Source organism: Culex pipiens, chromosome 2 (assembly GCF_016801865.2).
Source record: "Culex pipiens pallens isolate TS chromosome 2, TS_CPP_V2, whole genome shotgun sequence".
NCBI lineage: Eukaryota > Metazoa > Arthropoda > Insecta > Diptera > Culicidae > Culex > Culex pipiens.
The window spans coordinates 65,865,092-65,883,174 of record NC_068938.1 but is presented as its reverse complement, the minus strand read 5'-3'; the positions used below and the strand labels follow the sequence as shown (position 1 = coordinate 65,883,174).

The 18,083-nt window shown below is 36.1% G+C and overlaps 2 protein-coding genes and 1 long non-coding RNA gene across 5 annotated transcripts in view; 1 reads left to right on the top strand and 2 right to left on the bottom strand.

Annotated features, from left to right (window-relative positions):
- The window catches only part of LOC120418428 (low-density lipoprotein receptor-related protein 12-like), a 180,344-nt gene that overhangs the window by 9,257 nt on the left and 153,004 nt on the right, over positions 1-18,083 (top strand). The gene's annotated exons all lie outside the window — the stretch shown is intronic.
- LOC120418416 (uncharacterized) lies at positions 8,053-9,723 on the bottom strand. Its single transcript, XR_005605583.2, has 3 exons — positions 9,303-9,723; positions 8,797-9,241; positions 8,053-8,746 (listed from the first exon to the last, which is right to left on the bottom strand). It is a non-coding gene; the product is annotated as an uncharacterized LOC120418416 (long non-coding RNA).
- Positions 12,892-13,774, bottom strand: LOC120418415 (uncharacterized). Its single transcript, XM_039580795.2, has 4 exons — positions 13,615-13,774; positions 13,298-13,555; positions 13,068-13,243; positions 12,892-13,006 (listed from the first exon to the last, which is right to left on the bottom strand). The coding sequence occupies exons 1-4, from the start codon at positions 13,697-13,699 to the stop codon at positions 12,956-12,958; spliced, it is 570 nt and encodes a 189-aa protein (XP_039436729.1). The 5' UTR covers positions 13,700-13,774; the 3' UTR covers positions 12,892-12,955.

The following is an 18,083-nucleotide window of genomic DNA, read 5'->3' as shown; positions in this document are numbered from 1 at the left end:
CCGATCCCAGCACTTTTGGTTTTTCCATGCTGTTCTCGTGGGGAATTACAGTATTAACGTCTGCCTGTGTGGATCAATCGGACCGCGCACTGGACTCACAATCCAGAGGTCGCCGGTTGGAATCCCGACGCGGACGCAAAAAATTCTAAGTGTAAATATAGGTATTCGGTGCCCTCTCCCCGTGCCCATACCTTCACACTTAGGAGACCCGGGAGGCGGAGTCTTGTCGCAAAAAGAACGATACACGCCTGTGGATCCGTTGACGAAACCGCAAGGTTTAAGAGGGCCACATTATAAGGTGTTATGTCGATTCCGTATACAGTATTTAAAAAATACGGTATTTTGTAAAAAAAATCGTAGGTATTTCATGCAAAACCTCCAAAGCAGTGATAATGCATGCAATATTTTGAATTGGGGTTTTGTGTTTTTTTTTGTATTGATATTTATGCTTTGAAACTTAATACATTATCAAAGATTATATTTTTAGAGGAAGAATTGAAAATTTAACATGATAGATTGAGTAATTTTTAGAAAAAAATTATAAAATAGAGTTACAGTCTGTTATCGTCGATAAGATTATCGCCGATAGAATCATCGAAACAACGACAACAATAACCATTATCGCTAGGCTTATATTATTGACGATAACTTTATCGATTAACAACCTAGGAAACAACATGAAGAAACAAAAATGTTTTGATTTGAAAAGCATTTTCTTAAAATGATTAATGAAAATCTACAAACCCCAATATTATATGCAATATTTTTAACGAAAAAAAACAAACAAACACAAAATTACAAATCATCAAATACCGTCTATTGGTGAGATTGGGTAAAACGTGATTTTTAACGTGGTTTACATTTTCTCAAATTCTGATCAACTGAATGATGTTTTAGATTTATAATATTTTCACTTAAACTTTTTTGCCTTCCTAACCTCAATGAGGAAAGGCTATAAAATCGAAAAACGAACTTCTTAATTTGACCTTCTAGACCCACCTTCATGTATACATATCGACTCAGAATCAAATTCTGAGCAAATGTCTGTGCGGGTAGTTGGATTTTGATCAAAATAATTGCACTTGATTATCTCGGGAATGGCTGAACCGTTTTTGTCCGTTTTGGCCTCATTCGATCCGTCTTTGGGTCCCCTAAGTCACTATCTATTAATGGTGATGTTTAGTTAAGTACTTCAAAAGTTATGCTCAAAAAACAATTTTGACCAAAGTCCGAAAGATTGTAAAAAGGGTGGTTTTTGTAAGGAAACTCGTCTTGCTATACATTTTTAGAAAGGTATTTGAAAGACCTTTCCAACGCGTCCAAAATGTTGAAGATCTAACCACCCATCAAAAGTTATTAGCACTTAAGTGTTTTTCATACACTTTTTTGAAGCCGGATCTCAAAAATTTGGATAAAAAGGTTGTCCGGATCTATCATACGACTCATCGTTAGATAGGTAATCAAAAAACCTTTCCAACAAGCCCAAAAGATTGAAGTTATGAGCAATTGTGCAAAAATATAATTTTGACAGATAAAAAAATGGGTGAACATTGCAAAAGATCCGGCTGAGGCAGCGCTAAGCTTTATGGAATCGGTCTCGTTAGCCCAAGCTTTCTTCGTGTTATGGCTTTTTATGGCAGAAACGTAAGTGACGCTTTATAGCATTTTGTTTGCATGTATTCAGGCGCATTTGAATACAAGCAGAAAGCGTTTTCAATTGATTTTAGGAGGAAGGCAACAATCGCTGAGGTGGTTTAAAGTAACGTTTTTTTTTATATATAAATTAAATTGCTCTTTTTATTGACGAATAACGAAAGATGAATTGTTTTTAATGAAACAATGTGACATGAAATTTTCATTCCAATAAAAAATGTTTCATGAATATTTGTATTGCTCTTTTATTAGAGCCTTAATTTTTGTATACTGTTTTGTTTACATTCGTAGAATGTGCTTATAAGATGGACAAGCCTGACATATTAAAATCAAAAAAACAGTTAAGACGAACCAATCTGGCCTAGATTGGTTACTAAAACAATTGCTTCAAATGCCTCACTCAGTCACACTGTGTTTGCAGCATATGGATTCCATTCTGTTTTTCCTAAAGTATTCAAATCGTCCCCTCACCCTCCTCCCACAGCTCGATGTACAAATTGAACAAAAAGACTTCCTCCCAATCAACTTTCACAACTTCTGAATTTCTTTTTTTTTTGTTTGCAAAATGCTTCCCTACTACAGTCACGTGACGACGACAACGTGTGCACGTGTGTGTGTGTAAACTTTTGTGAGAAACGAGAAAACTCATCGGGGTTGGGAACTTTGCTAAACTTTTCCACCCCTCTCTCCACCCTTCGTCTCTCTAGTATAGCCTAGGATTGTGTTTATTTTTTACTCTTTTTATGTTTGGGTGGGCGGCAACCACCAGTAGCAGCACCGGCAGCAGAACAGTTTTCCTCACTAGTTGTCGGGTGATTTATTTTCCTTTCCGAGTTCAACTCTCTCCCACACATACATCATTTTGTTGCTGCGGTCTGGGGGAGTGTCGCCCTTTATCCCCCCCTCTGTAGACAGTTTTATACGCCCACGTAAATTGCTTTCTCTATGGTGGATGACCGAGCCACGTAGCCCAGTGGTAACGCTTCCGCCTCGTAAGCGGTAGTTCGGGGTTCAAATCCCGGCTCGGACCAACACAACTGGTGATCTTTTCCCTTCTGGAATCGATTGCATAGTAAAGGGAAGGTAGTGTATCGTCACAAACTGGACCTTATCACGACACCTTAGGGAGGCGACCTATGGAATGTTAACATTAACCTTAACATGTTAACATTAAGTTGAGAATGAAACTGCCACTGAATCCGCTTTGTAAATGCCGGCCCCGATACTCTTCAAGGGTGTTCCCCTCAGGAACTGGGAAAGATTTACTTTTTTTTTACTATGGTGGGTGTGTGGGTGGTGACCCCAGAGGACATCTATTTACTACCGTTTATGGTGAAGATTCACTCAACGAGTTGTGAGGATGACGATGAATTGGAATGTAAATCATGTGTAGGTCAATTAAAGCATTAAGAATCTTGTTGATAAAAGGATCAATTTACAACTAAGTGAATCAAAGTTAAAAAATGTTTTAATGTTGGTCACATTTATTTGAGTGTAATACCTAAATTTAAATTGAATTATATTCCAAGAAACATCTAAGTGAATCCGGCAACTCACACAGCAGTTTCCCTGACCCCTCTTCGATTTGCGTGAAACTTTGTCATAAGGGGTAACGTTTGTCCCTGATCACGATTTTTTTAGAAAAAGTTGGTCGTCGTTGATCATGGGCGTTCATGGTCACCCGCAACAGACACGGATGATGAAACAAAGAGAAACAAAAAAAGAAATTTTTTCATCACTTTTTTTCGTTAAATCGCGATAACTCGTGATGTTTATAAGCAAACCCCTAATGTCTATTAATCAAAATTTTTGTAATTGTTTGCTCTACAACTTTGTAGAACATTGTTACACTCTAAAAAATAACCCTGCAAAGTTAGAAAAAACACGAAATTTAAAAATGAAAATTTTTGTTCTAAATGAAAAAATGACCTATCTAGGTCAATGTAGATTCGAAAAGATCATTAAATTTCCCATAAAATGACATGTTCCAAAAAAATTTCAGTCTAGTTATGGTTAGTTTCAGAATTTTGAGTTCGCCATCAAATCGGGCGACGTCTAATTTTACATAAAAGTCCCTTAGACACCAAATTTCTATCTCATCACCGATTTAAGCTGCAAATTTGTTAAATAAATTTAATGCAAAATATTTTCAGCCTTGGGGCACTATTGAACAAATAAGCAAAAAGAGTTTAGCTTGCACTTTATCAACATTTGTGTAAAGTACTTTTGAATCCATATCCAAGTATGCATCTAAAAATGACGTTGAATATTTTGTTTTTACAATGTTTTCGATGTTTTGGCAACACTGGCAAATACTTTTGGACTTGCTCTGTCATAGCTTAAATTTGTTTTTGTTTGATCTTCTTTAACTTTTTTTCGACAATTTTTTTGGCACTAATCGATAAAAAATTGAGTTTTTTTAGTTAACCTATGTTTTGTCTTAATTTTCCTTGAATTTACTTTCAACTTTGCTTAGCCTGAACAGTCGGTAATAACTAAATTCATACCATTTCAATAACAAATGCTATTTAAATTACAATAAGTGTTATGGAATCTTCTTGCAAAATCCATTTTTGCATAAGAGTTTTATAACAGTTTATGTCATCGTAACAAAATTTGTTATTGGTCTGATATTGATTGAAAGCCAAAACAAAATTGAAATAATATTTTTTGTTATGGAAGAATACCGCCAACTGTTATTGGGATGACCGGATTAGTTGTTAAAATAACAGAAAATAATAACAAAGATTTGTTCGAAGAATAACTAAAAATGTTATTAGTCTGTAATTACAATAACAATTCAATTACAAAAAAATCATATCGACAAATATTGTTATAAATAACATAAAATGTTATTGGCCTAGTATTTTAAAATATCAAAAAATGTTATTCCCAAGTTATTTCCATCCTCGGAAGGACAATAACTTGATCTGAAGTTGAATCCTCAAGATACAGATTTTAGAATATTTTTTTTTTGCAATTCCGTCGTGAAACTATTTACTTTTCCTATCATTCTTGAACGACGAAATTGCCTACTTTTCTGTACCAAAAATAACAGAATCGAATAGCAACACTTTTCAAAATAAATGCTGAAAAGTTCTACTTTTCAGCACTCAAATGAGTGCTGAAAAGTTGAACTTTTTAGCATTTGTTTCGAAAAGAAACACTTTTCAACATTTTTCTTATTTGAACGATTTATTTACAAAATACATGAAAATTTGACATAAGATTTCACTCAGTGTGTGTTTTTTGGAATTGCAAAAAATGTTGTATGGAACTCGTTGCAAAACTTGATTTTTTCAGCACTCTTCGTATTTATCCAACTCGGTGAACCTCGTTGGATAAATGTACGACTCGTGCTGAAAAAAACCTCTTTTTGCAACTTGTTGCATAAACTATTATTATGGACAGCTGTCGTTTTTTTGCAAACTTTTATGGTCTTCTTTGATCATACGGTTTTCTTAATGCCAAAAAAAACGATAGCTGAGGTTCTGGAGAATCACTGAAATCAGCCTTTTCAAAACTTATATCTGTTTTGAAAATTTTGGAAACAACAACTGATTTGACGGTTCTGAAATTATGAAGAAAAATATAAAAAAAGCAAATTATTAACCTTAAAAATATATATATTTTTTATATTAGGAGAAATGTTCCCTTTCTTATCAAACACCTTTTTTCGTTATATGGAGAGTTTGAGGCTCGATTAAAGCTCCGAAAATACTATTTAGGTTAAAAACTTACCATCAACAGTACCGCCACAAGTAAGCACGCAAATGTTTGCCATTTACTGGACAAAAAGATAAAATTTAATGCTCTTTTGATCATAATTTCTTTTTTGCGAGACCATTTCTCATCGTTTTGTTGGAACACACATTCACACGCAAGATGAGAACTTAACTGCTTAACGAAAGTCGCCATCAATATCTTTTCACTTGCGCTATAGTTTTCAAATCGCTTAAGATATGAAATTGCTTCCAACTACCGGCAACACGTTCTTTTGCACATTAGTTAGTCACTCACTTGAAAAATAATCCCGAAAAATATAAATAATTAGCAAGCGCCATCAAAAAACAATCGCGCCAAGTCTATTGACTTTTGACTTTTGTCGATCCATTTCAATCGAAGGCTGAAGAAAACCGAGCGAAAAGTGAAGGCACCTATTGGAGTGAGCCACTGCTGCCAGGAAACTTTCTCTATAAATGCTTCTTTTCGTGAGTGTTCGCTTAAAATTTCATCACAATTGGCAGCATTAAGCAGACCAAAAAGAGCGTTGGAAGAAAAAAGAACTAAGCTGAAAATAGAAAAATGGGGGTGTTCCAATGCATTCTCGTCTGATTAGAATACATTTGGGATTTATTTTTTTTTGAAATGCTTGTAAAAGGAATAGATTAGCATTCAGTAAAAGTGAAAATTAGCAGAAATGTTCACAAAACGTTGCTCCACTCATTGGTGTACTTGGTTTTAGTAAATTTCAAGGAACACTCCAGATTATCCAGCACCATTCAAACACAACCGTTACCGTACATGAGCTGTTATTCAATAGATTTTGTTAGATAATTGCAGATTTTTTTGAAATATTTCGTCAGCATGAAGCTGTCTGAAATCTACCAAATAATCTACTATTTCTTTAAACATCATAGCTTAATCTAAAATACTATATGCCATAACATACTACAGCAGATGGCGATACAAACTTAGCTCGAAAAAAAGCTCTTGTCGGTAATGTTTCCACACAAACTGTCCACAAACTCATCCGTGCTTGAATTGTTCCATAAATGAAAACCCCCCTTTAAACGTTTTCACTCTTCAAAGCGCCAAAGTAAATCCATAACTCAGTCCACCGGACGCAGTCACCGGCCACACGATAAAGAAAAAGGAAAAGCACAAATCTGCCTTTATTGTGTCATAAAAGTAAAATTTTCGCTGGCGCCTCTTCCGGCGTCGCGACGCGTCTTTTGAAAGGGTAGTTTTTCCCTCACTTTTTTTGTGGCTGATTTTGAAGGTTTTCCGGTGCCAGCAGATTTTTTTTTTTGCAGCCAGTTACTAGGCCTTCATTTTTTGGCTTTGTACTTGGCCGAGCATAAATTGTTCGCCAAGTCACACCATATCGCCACAGTTACGAGATACAGTCAACTGTTGGAGCTCGGAGAAGGGGGAAAAAACACAAGAGAAAAGTGCTGCATTTTCATGGGAAAAGGATAAAACCTTCAAAGCTGTCGGTCGCCGGTGTGACGACGAAATGGATTCCGAATGGAGACAAATGGTCGAGTTGACAGACTAACATTTGGAGGTTTTTTTTGTTTTGGAAAACTGCTGCTTATTCAGCACATCATGATGAATGTGTAGGAAAAGTGAATGTTTTTATTTTTACGTCCATAGAAGAGCACCCGGATGAACGAGGATGATTTGATGATCATATAGAAATATTAAATGACTATTTAGTATAGAATCACCATTTGTTGAATTGTTTTCCCAAAAACATTTTATGAGATAGTTATTATTTGTGAAATTTCCATGTAATTGTTTTTAATAGTCATTGATTTTGGTCAGAAAAATGAAGATATTTGACCTTCTGGGAACTATTTGAGAAGTCATTCATCTTCAACAAAAATTTAAATAAGTTTTTTTACACAGATTAGTATTATTACTGTTATTAATGATATTTTTTTTACTTACCAAAATATCCTTAATAATTATTTGTCGAATGGTGCTGTTGGAAATATTCGACTTAGTTTATTATCTCAAGCATTTTTGAAATTATTTTTTCGCAAGTAGGTCGAGTACCGTTGCAAAAAGGACTTTGTTTACCAATGGCTCTTACGGCTTTTTGAAAACTAATCCGAGACATATTCAACAATGAATTTACAATGATTATCTTATATGTGAACAATGGAATTTGTGTTTCGATTTTTTTTTTGCATTTAAAATAAGCAATATTTTTTAATGTATATACCTAAATATCTAAATATGCGTGTATTAAAAATGTAATAATTCACATTATCAAAAAGTAATCATTACAAAAATCAGCTGATTGAATTGAATTAATTTTTAGCTCGGTCACCACCGGCATCGCTGACTTTTGGTAGGGCGAACCGGCGACTGGATATGATCGGAACATTCCGACGTCAATTTGAAGATGACCACCGGCCGGGTAGTTCCGTTGATAGCATCTGATAGCTATTTAATGTGCAAGGAGTTTGATGGAGCGACGATTAGAAATTCTGTCGATTCTAAAAAGAAGCATAAACATAAACCAATTTTGTCGATCCTAAAATTGATATATTTTTAAAATAGTCTCAAACAATCTAAAAAATTCAAACCACCGGCTGGTCCTCGGTTGCCATTTCAAAGATTGCCGCTGCTGCGGTTCCTCACTGGACAGATTTTTTTCCCTGGCGGAGATTCCTCAATCAGTTTGGTTACCGTCGTTTTAGTTTCCTTCAGCCAATAAACCTGAGCCACGGTAAGGCAGTGACTGTCCGACTTGAACTTGACTGACGAGGAGACAGGTGAAGGATCATCAGCTCTGGTATGGGTTAACGGAAAAGTCTTGCAGCGCCCAAAGCTTGCAATTTAAATTGTAGTCGATCTTCAGCTGCGGCTGTTGCGTCCCAGCGCCACCACTAATCTGAACATCCCCATCCTCCTGTACCTCACTGGTCTCCCATTCTCTCTCGTTTTTCACACTGACCGAGACGACGATTCCGCACAATCAGTCATCGAACGCGCAGAATCTCCCAAATCACTCTCCTGCACCCCGTACTTGATGATCTTCTTCAGATTAAACTCCGAAATTATATGTGAAGAAAAATTCCTCCCTGGTCGCGACCCGCACTTGTCCAGCGTAACGGCATTAAACATGATCCTCAGCAGTAGCATCGAGATCGTCGGAGGGGTCATTTCCGACCGACAGACCGCAACCGCAAGCGAGATGAATGTTTCGATCGCCGGAATGCCGTCTGTCCCGGCCGGTCGCAGATCGCGAACGCCTGGTGCTGTGCGAAATGCCTGTCAATGTCCGTCGAGGACTTCGTCTCGTTGTAATCCTTCAACAGCTCGATGCTGATCCCTCGGTGCATTTGTTTACCGTTGTCTAGAACAAGATTTCGCAATAAATTACACCAAAACCAAAGCAAAACTTACCGTAAATGTTTTAAACAATTTGAGACCACTGGGAGCACCTAGGTTCAACCGCTAAACGGAAAGAATTTGGCCAAGAAAATTCCCTCAGCAAATCGTAGCACGTCCGCAGAAAGTTGTGCTTGAAAGCGGTGAAGAAAAAATCCTCCTTCCAGGTCGTGACATTGTTCTCAGGTGCAAATCGCCTCGCACTTATCCAGCGTGACGGCTTAAAAAATGTCACCCAACAGCACCACCGGGATCATCGGAGCGGTCATTTCCTAGTTCCGACCGACAGGCAGCAACCGCAAATGAGATTAATTTCTCGATCGCCGGAATGTCGCCCGTTTTGGCCAGAAGCAGATCGCGGAATGCTTGGTGCAGTGCGGACCGCTTGTCAATGTCCGTCGAGGACTTAAGCTCGTCGTACTCCTTCTTCAGCATCTCGATGCCATTTGTTTACCGTTGTCTAGAACAAACATTTCGCAATAAATTACACAAAAATCAACCAATACTCAAGCAAATCTTACCGTAAACTTTTTTAGCAACTCGAGAAAACTTGGAGCACTCATTTTTAGACAGATTTGGGGCGAAAAAGTTGAGATAATTGCAAGTTCAGATTTCGAAAAAAAAACGCTCAAGGTTCTCGATGTGTTGAACTTGTAAACAAACTGATGTCAGATGAAAGTCGGATTCCGTAATACACTCTAAAATTGTTGTTTCAAGTTGCTTTACACTTAGTACAAGTAGCACTCAAAATTGAGTAACGAAATCTAAATCAGATTATAAAATTCTAACATTCATGAATGGTAAATTTCCAATATTATTAGTAATTATTTTTGCACTGCAAATACTAATCACGCAAATAACTATATTTTATTTATTTATACAATTAAAAAAAAAAGCTTCAGCAGGTAATTTACGCGAAACATTGCATAAATGCACCTAACAGTGTATGTTTACATCTGTGGGCGTCGAGAAAACGTCAGCTGTTGCAGGCTGCTGCTCAAGTGTTTTACTAGGTTTTACTGTTTGTGATTGAATTACGGTGATGGTGTTTCGGATGGATTCGGAACGAGTGCTGTGAAACTTGTGGACCACATTGGTTTAGGGCTGGACCACATTGGTCCTCGGCACCCGTTTGCGAGGATACCTTTCAAGACGCCAAGATTGACTCCCTTGCTGGTATCCCGAACGGCATCCGTGAGTCTTCTGAGCGATCACGAAGGAGCAGGATAGATTTGGGAGTAAGTTGGCAACAGCTGTAAAGAAAGTCTTGATTGCGACAAGGATCCATTCGTTTTTTTCGATTCTAGCCAAAAACCAGTTCCAGCAAACATCCCTGTTTGATACACGGATCAATAAGTTGCTTTCGGTGCGGCTAATCCAGCTGTATTTGGAAAGTCGGCGATCCAGACCTTTCCGGAATGGTCAAGGCAACTTTCATAGGGAACCTTTGTTGGCGAAGCTGGAAACAGACTCGGTTTTGCGTGGATTTCTTTGGAAAAGGCGGAGCATCTCGCAGCATGTTTTGTTTGTATGATAACAAGTTGTATTCTGGAGCATCATTAGAAAGGGACGGTACGAAATTGCTCTTACAACCTTCTTCCCATTTGAACACATGAGAAGAAATGCCGTAAGAGCAATGTCGTACTGCCCCCTTTCAAATGTTGCATGTTTTTTTATTTACATTTTTTTATTTAGTGTGTTTTCTTTTTTTCAGGTTTAATCCAAGAACAACAAGATCACCAGATGAACTCTCGGTTATCCGACGTTGCACGACTGTGCCGTTTTCCTTCAGAACAATCTGCAGAACCGACTGCTGAAATAACCTGGGACCCCACCATCCGACCAATGATTTCCAAAGGATGGTGGAGATGGAGCTGATCGTGCTGTACAGCTTCGGTCAACTCTCTACCGCAGTGGATGCCTCCCTGAACTGTGTTTTTTCTTCTTCTGTATAAGTTAATTCTAAAATTTGTTGTACTATTTTCTCTTCAGTTTAATTTGTTGCTGATTTAGAATCCCGCAAACTCTCCATCATGTTTGAATTTAAAATTCCCATATCATTAGGCCAATTCAGACAAAAATATAATATATATCAAATAAAATGAAAAAAAATAAATAAGCTGTTTGACCAAAGCAAAATTAATGTTTTCTAGCTCAAAATTCCGAAAATCCTTGAAAAAATGATGTTTATTCGAATTGTTACAACTGTTCCCCAAAATGTAATGTGCCATGAAAAATCACTGATATAACTATTTAAAACCCTAAAAATACCATTTGAGAAATGGTGAAATCCCTAAAATATATACGCAAAAATGAACTTTCAAAAAGCATTTGACAAAGTGTCGCTAGAAGAAAAAATCAAATAGTGAATATTGCTAACAACATATATGGGGAAAAGTTCACTATTTGAGAGACGGTGAGGAATTAAAAAAATGATTTACCGAATAGTGGCTATACAATTTGGTAAAATGTTGATTGAATATTTAACAAATGATTTTCAAACGGTTTTTTTCTATGCGGGCAGTAAGGATGTTTAAAATCTGTTTATATCTGAGCAATTCTCTGAGTTTTCGGTCATTCGATTTGTTTTTGTATTTTTTAATCCGGCTGAAACTTTTTTGGTGTCTTTGGTATGCCCAAAGCAGCCAATTTGCATCATTAGTTTGTCCATATAATTTTCCATACAAATTTGGCAGCTGTCCATACAAAAATGATATGTAAAAATTCAAAAATCTGTATCTTTTGAAGGAATTTTTTGATCGAGTTGGTGTCTTCGACAAAGTTGTAGGTATGGATATGGACTACACTGAAAAAAATGATACACAGTAAAAATTTTTTTGATGATTTTAAATTTAACTTTTTGTCACTAAAACTTGATTTGCGAAAAAACACTATTTTTAATCTTTTTTTTTTATATGTTTTAGAGGACATAAAATGCCAACTTTTCAGAAATTTTCAGAATGGGCAAAAAATCTTTGACCAAGTTATGATTTTTTGAATCAATACTGATTTTTTCAAAAAATCGAAATATCGGTCGCAAAAATATTTCAACTTCATTTTTCGATGTAAAATCGAATTTGCAATCAAAAAGTACTTTAGGTAATTTTTGATAAAGTGCACCGTTTTCAAGTTATAGCCATTTTTAGGTAACTTTTTTGAAAATAGTCGCAGTTTTTCATTTTTTTAAAATAGTGCCCATATTTGCCCACCTTTGAAAAAAATATTTTTGAAAAGCTGAGAAAATTCTCTATATTTTGCTTTATTGAACTTTGTTGATGCGACCCATAGTTGCTGAGATATTGCTATGCAAAGGCTAAAAAACAGGAAAATTGATGTTTTTTAAGTCTCACCCAAACAACCCACCATTTTCTAATGTCGATATCTCAGCAACTATAGGTCCGATTTACAATGTTAAAACATGAAACATTCGTGAAATTTTCCGATCTTTTCGAAAAAAATATTTTCAAAATATTTAAAATCAAGACTAACATTTTAAACGGGCCAAACATTCAATATTACGCCCACCTTTGAAAAAAAAAAAATTTTTTTTCAAAGGTGGGCAAACATGGGCATTAATTATTAAAAAATGAAAAACTGCGACAATTTTCAAAAAAGTTACTTAAAAATTGCTATAGCTTGAAAACGGTGCACTTTATCAAAAATTCACTTAAGTACTTTTTGATTGCAAATTCGTGTAGTCCATATCCATACCTACAACTTTGCCGAAGACACCAAATCGATCAAAAAATTCCTTCAAAAGATACAGATTTTTGAATTTTCACATATCATTTTTGTATGAACAGCTGCCAAATTTGTATGGAAAATTATATGGACAAACTAATGATGCAAAATGGCTTCTTTGGGCATACCGAAGGCACCAAAAAAGTTTTAGCCGGATTAAAAAATACAAAAATTAAAATTAAAGAAAAAACACCGATTCCGTAGAGAACTGCTCATCTGTAATCTGTAAAATGTATCATGTTAAGCTCAAATTATAAGTAGGAATTAGTCCAATGGCAAATTTCATAAAAGAATTGAAATTAAATTAAATTTTGTTTCAGATTGGAATTCAACTGCAGACATTTATTATTTAATATTCATTTTAAATGATTCTTATGAAGATCACTAGATTTATCGCATTAAAAAATCTGCTCTGGTAGCCTATCCGGAAAATTCAATATTTCGGTGGAGCAGCATAATCAGGCTGAGCTGATCCGGAGTTCCGCTACAAAATGAAAAAAAAAAATTTGGTAAAATTAACTACTTTTCAAAGTAAGACAACTCACATTGAACAAACGATTGTAATCCTCCATGACCCGATCGTACTCATTCTGACCTCTGTCCACTTTGACGTAATGCGTTCCTGCAACATGTCTCATCGGCACGTATTGTGGCTGCGGAATGATGTACGGTTGAACCAGATCCTTGTACTTGTACTCGGTGGTGGTTTCCGGCCTTGGTTCTACAAAATGTTAATTTTAGCATTTTTAATTTTTCAAACATTTTGAAATGTTACCATTTTGCTCATCTCTCGATGAACCTTGCAGATTAAGATGAGGCCGATAGGTAGTTGTGATCCTGCTCTGAATTCCTGCCAACACCTGCTCCGGATCGATTGTACGCTGCGTCGATTCCTGTACTTGCTTCATTGTGGTAGTTTGCACCGGTTCCTCTACCCGAGCTCCATCGAAATTATTTTCAACGTCATTTTCCTTAGAATCTGAGTAGTCTTCGTTTGATCTTGCCGCTTCAAACATTTGTGGGTTTCCCCTTCCTTAAACAGTAGTCAAAAATTTAGTGAAGACGCCCACAATTACACCAACCAAACCTCACCAGCACCATCCACCCTAATAACACTCCCGTCGATTGACCCGCAAAGAGCTGCAACTGCGCAGATCCAAACGATTGCCGCCTTCATTCTTGGACTGTTTCACTCGATCGACGACTTGAGACTGAAACCAAGTGGACGCGTACAAGCAGTCGTTCGACTACATGCTGTGTGTGGTACGGCCTGATACTGTGGGGAATCCCGCGCGGCGATGACTCTCAATGAATCGTGATGATCTTTGGAAGCTGAGGCTCACTCGGGGGAAGATCGGTTGGCGTTTGCTTCTTCGGAGCAGATGATAACGAGTTGTTTATGATTTCTTTAGAGCTTTTTTGTGCTGAGCAGTTCTCTGCGAAATCGGTCTTTTTTATTTTTATTTTTGTATTACATCATCATTTTTCGATGTAAAATCGAATTTGCAAACAAAAATTACTCTAGTGAAATTTTGATGAAGTGCTCCGTTTTCAAGTTAAAGCCATTTTTAGGTAACCTTTGCCCATGTTTGCCCACTGTTGAACAAAATATTTGTGAAAAGCTGAGAAAATTCTCTTTATTTTGTTTTTTTTTTACTTTCTTGATATGACCCTTAGTTGCTGAGATATTGCCATGCAAAGGTTTACGAACATGAAAATTGATGTTTTCTAAGTCTCACCCAAACAACTCACCATTTTTAACGTCGATATCGCAGCAATTAATGGTCCGATTTAAAAAGTTAAAATATGAAACATTCGTGAAATTTTCGTGCGGATATTACACCCTTTTGAAATGTAAGTCTTGGTTTAAAATTTTTGAAAATATTACCTACCTATAACTACAACTTTGCCGAAGACACCAAATGGATCAAAACATTCCTTCAAAAGATACAGATTTTTAAATTTTCATTAATCATTTTTGTATGGACAGCTTTCAAATTTATATGGAAAATTATGTGGACAAACTAATGATGCAAAATTGATTCAGACGGATTAAAGAGTTGCGTTGGAGAATTTGAACGGTGTGCGTCGCGGTCCTCGCGCAGGATTTTCGTTGCCGTTTTCGTCTTTGTTGTCCCCCCGATTGTGTGTGTATTTCGATCCGGGCGGTTTCGGGATGTTTGACAGTTGAGTTGGAGAATTTGAACGGTGTGCGTCGCGGTCATCACGCAGGATTTTCGTTGCCGTTTCCGTCTTTGTTGTCCCCCCGATTGTGCGTGTATTTCGATCCGGGCGGTTTCGCGTTTTCGCATTTTAGTTGGTTTTATCTTTCCACAGCCGGCTGTCTAAGATTGAATCATTTATGCTAAACATAACACCAAATAACCGGGAATAGTCTCATCCGCATACTCCGACTGATTGCCTTGAGAATGCATAATACATCACACCATTAAACAAAATTTATTGATTATTGGGTCGCATCATCATCCTCTATGTTGAATCCTGGCCATTACCCTTACCCACTAACAAAATCCCAAGTAGAAGTAGTTTTCCGGCACACGCGGGGGTGTGGATATCGTATAGAACCCACCCTTGGTAGCAGCCTGTGCTAACTAACATTCCCGCCCCATTCCCTCGAGATCTACAAACTGACATGGCGGGCGCCGTTGGTGGCCAACGACTGTTTCCTATTCGCACCGGCTCTAGTTTTGATGATCGTGATGTTTTATCTTTTCAGCGCATTCATGCATGCTGTTGATAAGGGAAACATCATTTGATCGTTGAAGCGTGTGACCGGTTGTGCTGATGGGATATTATGGTCCTGTTCAGCAACGGAGAAGGACAACCATGGTCCATGGGTGGTCTCTCATGCTCATGCTCATGCTGCTCAAAATTGATTCAGACGGATTAAAAAAAAGTTTCTGGCGGATTAAAAAAATACAATCGAATGACCGAAATCTCAGAGAATTGCTTTGCTGTAAAGCGACGGAATGTATTTTTTTTAGTTTACAGACATTAAAATACCGTTTTTTTTAATTCTTAGATTGACAACATTTGGGGAATTCCCGCGATAGAAACACCAGGTGTATGTTTCTCGTACTACTCAAAGATCGTGGTTTAAACGAGGTTTGTTGGTTTGATGCTTCACAACAGGGTAATGCTACCAAGCAAAAAAAAAAAAATATTTTTTTGTTTATAAAGCTTTGTAAGCACTTTTTTAAGACTGACTTTGAAATTTTGCATTATTTGTTGGTCCATAGAACTCATCATACAATTTTGGCAGCTATCAATTATTTTTTTTGTATTTTTTTTTTTTCGTTGTTGTTGTGACCTTCAGCAGCCTCGTTACAATACATCATTTTTTTTGTAATTGTCTGCTCTACAACTTTGTAGAACATTGTTTTACTCTAAAAAAAATCCTGCAAAGTTAGATAAAACACGAAATTTTAAAATCAAAAATTTTGTTCTAAATGAAGAATGACCCTTCTGGGTCAATGTAGATTCGAAAAGTACATTAAATTTCCCATAAAATGACATGTCCCAAAATTTTACAGTCGAGTAACGGAAAATGGGAGAATTTTTTAAACTTTTTTGGTGTTTTTTTCGATGAAAAATACGTTTTTTCCGAATTCAGATTACGCCATCAAATCGGGCGTCTAATTTTACATAAAAGTCCCTTTGACACCAAATTTCTATCTCATCACCGTTTCAGACTGCAAATTATTGAAAAACACCTCTTTTTTCGCATGTTCAAAAATGGAAGGGGTCGTACCGCCCCTCCGTCACGAGATATCAAAAAACGGACCTCGGATTCGTGATCAGGGACAAAAGTTACCCCTTAGGACAGAGTTTCACGCAAATCGAAGAGTGGTCGGGGCAACTCTTCCCGATTTCGTGTGAGTTGGTAGAGAATTACCCAAATTGAATTTGAAATCGAAAAGTACTTTACAGATTTTTTGATAAAGGGCTCCGTTTTCAAGATATAGCCACCGAAAGTTTTATTTTAGCGAAATATTTGCAGTTTTTCGATTTTTAAAAATAGTGACCATGAGTGACCATTTCTAAAAATATTGTTTTTTGAAAAGTTCAGAAAATTTGCTATTAAATTGTCCAAGAAACATTGAAGATTGGACCTCGGGTTGCTGAGATAGAGCCGCTTTAAGAAAAAGAAACACGAAAATTGAAGTTTTCTAAATCTCACCAAAACAACCAATCATTTTCTAATGACGATAGCTCAGCAACTAATGGTCCAATTTTCAATGTTAATACATGAAACAGTCATAAAATCTTAAGATCTTTTCGAAAAAAGTATCTCTATCCCGAGATCCAATCTTCAATGTCTCTTAGACAATTTATAGCAAATTTTATGAACTTAAAAAAAAAAATATTTTTAGAAATGGTCACTCATGGTCACTTTTTTTTTTAAATCGAAAAACTTAAAATATTTAGCTAAAATCGAACTTTCGGTGGCTATATCTTGAATACGGAGCCCTTTACCAAAAAATCTGTAGAGTACTTTTCGATTACAAATTCAATTTTGCATTAAAAAATAATGTCAAATTGGTTTTTGCATGAAACTTCTATTTTTTCAAAAATCACTATTTTTTCAAAATTCATAACTCCGCGGCAGATTTTTTGACCATGTTTCTCTTTGGCTCAAAAGTTGCGGATTTTTGTCCCCTAAATCGTATCAAAAAATCTCGAAAATCAAAAAATACGTATTTTGGGAAATTGAGTTTTAGTAAAAAAAAAAGTTGATTAAAAAATCTGCATTTTTTTTCGTGTACATTTTTTTTTCTCAAAAGTCCTTAACAATACCTACAATTTTGCCGAAGACACCAAATTGATCAGAAAATTCACTCAAAAGTGACAGCTGTTTCAATATTTACATACCATTTTCGTATGGACAGCAGCCAAAATTGTATGGAGACTTGTATGGGTGAACCAATGACACAACATAGTTTATTTTGTCATAGGGAAGGCCCCCACAAAGTTTGAGCCAAATCAAAAAATACAAATAAAATTCATTTCCGGTTTTGGCAGAGAATTGCTCATATATCAAGGTATTTATTTCAATCGTCAAAAACAATAAATATGTGTTTTTAAACAAAGAAAAATTAAAATAAGTCAAATAAACAAATTTTTGAAAGTAATCTTTGTTTTGAATTCTTAAAATCAAGATATACGAATCTTATTTGCAACACTAGTTCTTTTATTTATGCACATGAAAAGATCCCAATCACTTAAAAAATGAATAAAGAAATTGTGTTTAATTTTACAACTTTTATCAAATATTAGTTCTGGCCCGCTACTGCTTCAGAAGCATCCGATCTGGCCAAAAGGTTGGGCACCGCTGGCCTAAAGAATAAAAAAAATCTGTGTTTGAAGCTTTCTCTACTTCTATCTCTTGTCCCTTGCTACTTTAGTAAGTATTTTCATACTCTTGGTAACCCCTTGTGATGTAACACACAGCTGACGGGAGCTCCAAAACTCTGTTTTGTTCCTAAAAAACCTTATTGTATCTTGATCATTCACCAATAAAAAAAGATTTAATTAAATTA

Coding starts and splice junctions, on each gene's coding strand:
- LOC120418415 (XM_039580795.2), bottom strand. CDS start 13,699: ATGAAGGCGGCAATCGTTTGGATCTGCGCAGTTGCAGCTCTTTGCGGG. Junction 13,244..13,297: donor ATCGAGAGATGAGCAAAATG/GTAACATTTCAA, acceptor AACATTTTGTAG/AACCAAGGCCGGAAACCACC. Junction 13,007..13,067: donor ATTACAATCGTTTGTTCAAT/GTGAGTTGTCTT, acceptor TTCATTTTGTAG/CGGAACTCCGGATCAGCTCA.